A 2,946-nucleotide genomic window follows, 5' to 3' on the forward strand; every position below is an offset into this window, starting at 1 on the left:
ACCCCAGCCCCACATCCCACCCCAGCCCCTTCCCCACACAGCTCTCAGGGTCCCAGACCTGTTGTTTCAGTGATTTCAAACTCATCCTGTTTTAAGGGCACGTCACTTTGGGAACCCACAGCAGCTTGAGACTGAAACAGGAAGGAAGAAGGTGTAAGAGGTTGAGGCAATCCAAGAAGTTACAGTAGTTAAAGCAAACAAACAGCAGCACATTTTGATAAAGAACCGAATTTGTGATTTATGTGCGATGAAAGAATTAAATCCACATGGCAAATCTGAAGGAAAAATCTCTGGCTGCTTTTCCATTTCCTATTAAACCACAGCCTCATGTCCTTGGGGTGACTGAAAGCCTCACCCCTGAAGATTGGGAAATGGAAGAATGAGCCAGACGAAAACACCAGGAGAGCTTTTATTTACTTTGTCACATGCAATTTGTTGAGGCAATCCAAGGCTGCTGCTGTGCAGTGGTGTCTTTTGGAGCCTCTTCCCAGCAAACTGCTGGGATTGAGGGAGCAGAAACACAATGGTGCAGGTGAGCCCACCTGCAGTCCCTCTCCTGCCTGCCCCAGAGCTCTAATTAGGGTTGGGCTGGAGAACATTCTACTGCACAGATGTCTAATAAATGTTTTCCATGTCTAATTCATGTTTTATAGCAGCCTCCCACACTCCTCCTTCCAAGAGATCAGCTGGGACTTACATAAGCCATGGCATACTCTATCTTGGCTCCTTTCACTTCAGCTTTAAACTGGGTAAAGAAGAGATAAGACTTCCCTTGGGGCCTGAAACAAGAAAGCAGAGGCTTTGTCAGCAGCAGAGAGGGTGGAGGTGTAGAGGAGTGAAGGATTCCTGACTCCCTCCCTCCTTTCACAGACACCTCTGGTTCTCTTGGAGCTCCATCTAGTGCAGAGGGTGGAAAAGGGGAACATGGAATATATAAACCAGAAAAGGGGAACATGGAATTTATAAACCAGAAGAAGGGAACATGGAATTTATGACCCAACACCTGGGTGAAGAGCCAACCCAGAGAATCCTTCAGGATAGGAAAACCCTCTGGTATTGTTCTGCAGAGGGGCAAATTCATCTAGGAAGCTTGTTCCCAGGCCACTGCAGGGTCCCTTGTCTCATATCCCACCTGCCCCACTGTTGGTTTTGCTCAGTTTGGGGTTACAGAACACACCTCCAGATGGAGCAGGAGAAGAGTCCATTGTCTTCACTGACTCCAATGTTCATCTGCCATTGCTGCAGGGGGAAAAACCCAAAGAGTCAGTGTGAGGAAGAGCCTTGTCTCATCCCTGAGGCCACTCACCTCCCCTCCAGCTGCAGGAGCAGTTCCAGCAGCTCTAAAACAACCCCAACACAACTACAACACTCGTTTTACACACAGCTCAGGGCCTGGTGGCTCTCTCCACAATTCCATTAGTGCTGATACAAAGAAGAGTTCTAAGTCTCATTTCCCTTTAGGCTGAAAGAAAAGGACCTGTTTCCAACAGGACTTGGAGATAAGAAAGTACAAACTGTGTATCTACATGCTGGAGCAGCAACACAAGCTGCAAAAAAAGCTTTCCAGCCTCCTAAAGAACACAGGAGTTACTCCTGTGAGGTCAAACCTACTAGTTGGGGTATGGAAATGTCACTTCCTGTTCTCCAGAGACATCCAGCAAGGAGGTTTGTTAAGTCACAGAATAGTTTGGGTTGGAAGGAGCTTAAAGCTCATCTCATCCCACCCTCTACCATGGGCAAGGACACTTTCCACTAGCCCAAGTTGCTCCAAGCCCTGTCCAACCTGACCGGGAGCACTCCCAGGGATGGAGCAGCCACAGCTGCTCTGGGAAATCCATTCCAGCCCCTCAGCCCCCTCCCAGGGAGGAATTAATTCCCAATATCCCATCTGTCCCTGCCCTCTGGCAGTGGAAAGCCATTCCCTGTGTCCTGTCCCTCCAGGCCCTTGCCAAGGCCTCACACACCACAGCTCATCCCAAACAAAGTCATTCTGAACAGCCTCTCACTCTGGGCAGCTGCAGAGGCTGAGCACAAAGGAAATGTCTGAGGGTTTACCCAACTCACCTCGTTGGTCCCTCCCTGAGCTGAGTATGTGAAGGTGCAGCTGTAATCCCCCTGCAGGGAGAGAAGGTGATGATGAGTGGCCTCACTCCAACAGGGCCTTCTCTTCCATAGAATCATGGAATTGTTTAGGTTGGAAAAGCACTCTGAGACCATCAAGGCCACCACTAACCATGTCCCCAAGTACCACATCCATGTGGCTTTTAAATCCCCCCAGGGACGGTGATTCCACCACTGTCCTGGGCAGTTGTGCCAATGCCTGACAATCCTTTCCATGGAGAAATTTTCCCTAATATCCAAATTAAATCTCCCCTGGGGCAACTTGAGGCCATTCCCTCTTGTCTGGGGTGCTGACTCATGTTCTGGGGGGGCTCAGGGACCCTCAGGCCTGTGAGATCTCTTTCCTTGAGATCTCCTCCTCTAAACCCTTCCCTGCACTTGGGGTACCTCCTCCTCCCCTTGGAGATCTCCTTCTCCTTAGGGGCCATTATCTATGCCAGGCTCCCTCCCTGGGGAGCTCCTTGCTATAGAGATTATCCCAACTTGGTGACCCATTTTTCTTGGGGACTTCCTTCTGCTGGAGACCCTCACTTGGGGACCCTCTTCTCCTTGGGAACCCTCCTCTCCATGGAGGTTCCCTCCTTCCTTGGGGACCTCCCTTTTCCCTGGGAGCCTCCTGCCTTTGGAGATTCCCTCTTCTTGGGGACCTTCCTTTCCGTGGGAGCTCCCTCCCTCCATAGGGACCCTCCTTCTCCCTGGGCTGCCTCTACTTTTGGAGTCTCCCCTTAGGATCTCCTCTTCCCCTGTGTGGACGCCCCTCTTGGGGACTCCCCTTCTCCCTGGGAATCTCCTCCTGTTGGGGATCCCCTTTTCTGGGGGACCTCC

General features: G+C 51.0%; 1 protein-coding gene across 1 annotated transcript; it reads right to left on the reverse strand.

Moving 5' to 3' along the window:
- Positions 1 to 58: 58 nt before the first annotated feature.
- LOC103808653 (chromosome unknown open reading frame, human C19orf10) lies at positions 59 to 2,115 on the reverse strand (the record flags this gene model as incomplete). The annotated part of the gene is made up of 4 exons (XM_009081456.1): positions 59 to 131; positions 698 to 779; positions 1,178 to 1,239; positions 2,065 to 2,115. Coding segments are annotated over 4 exons (268 nt in total), but the record flags the coding sequence as incomplete, so codon positions are not given.
- Between the last annotated feature and the right edge of the window lie 831 nt (positions 2,116 to 2,946).

This window comes from Acanthisitta chloris, unplaced genomic scaffold (genome assembly GCF_000695815.1).
Source record: "Acanthisitta chloris isolate BGI_N310 unplaced genomic scaffold, ASM69581v1 scaffold19070, whole genome shotgun sequence".
NCBI classification, from domain to species: domain Eukaryota; kingdom Metazoa; phylum Chordata; class Aves; order Passeriformes; family Acanthisittidae; genus Acanthisitta; species Acanthisitta chloris.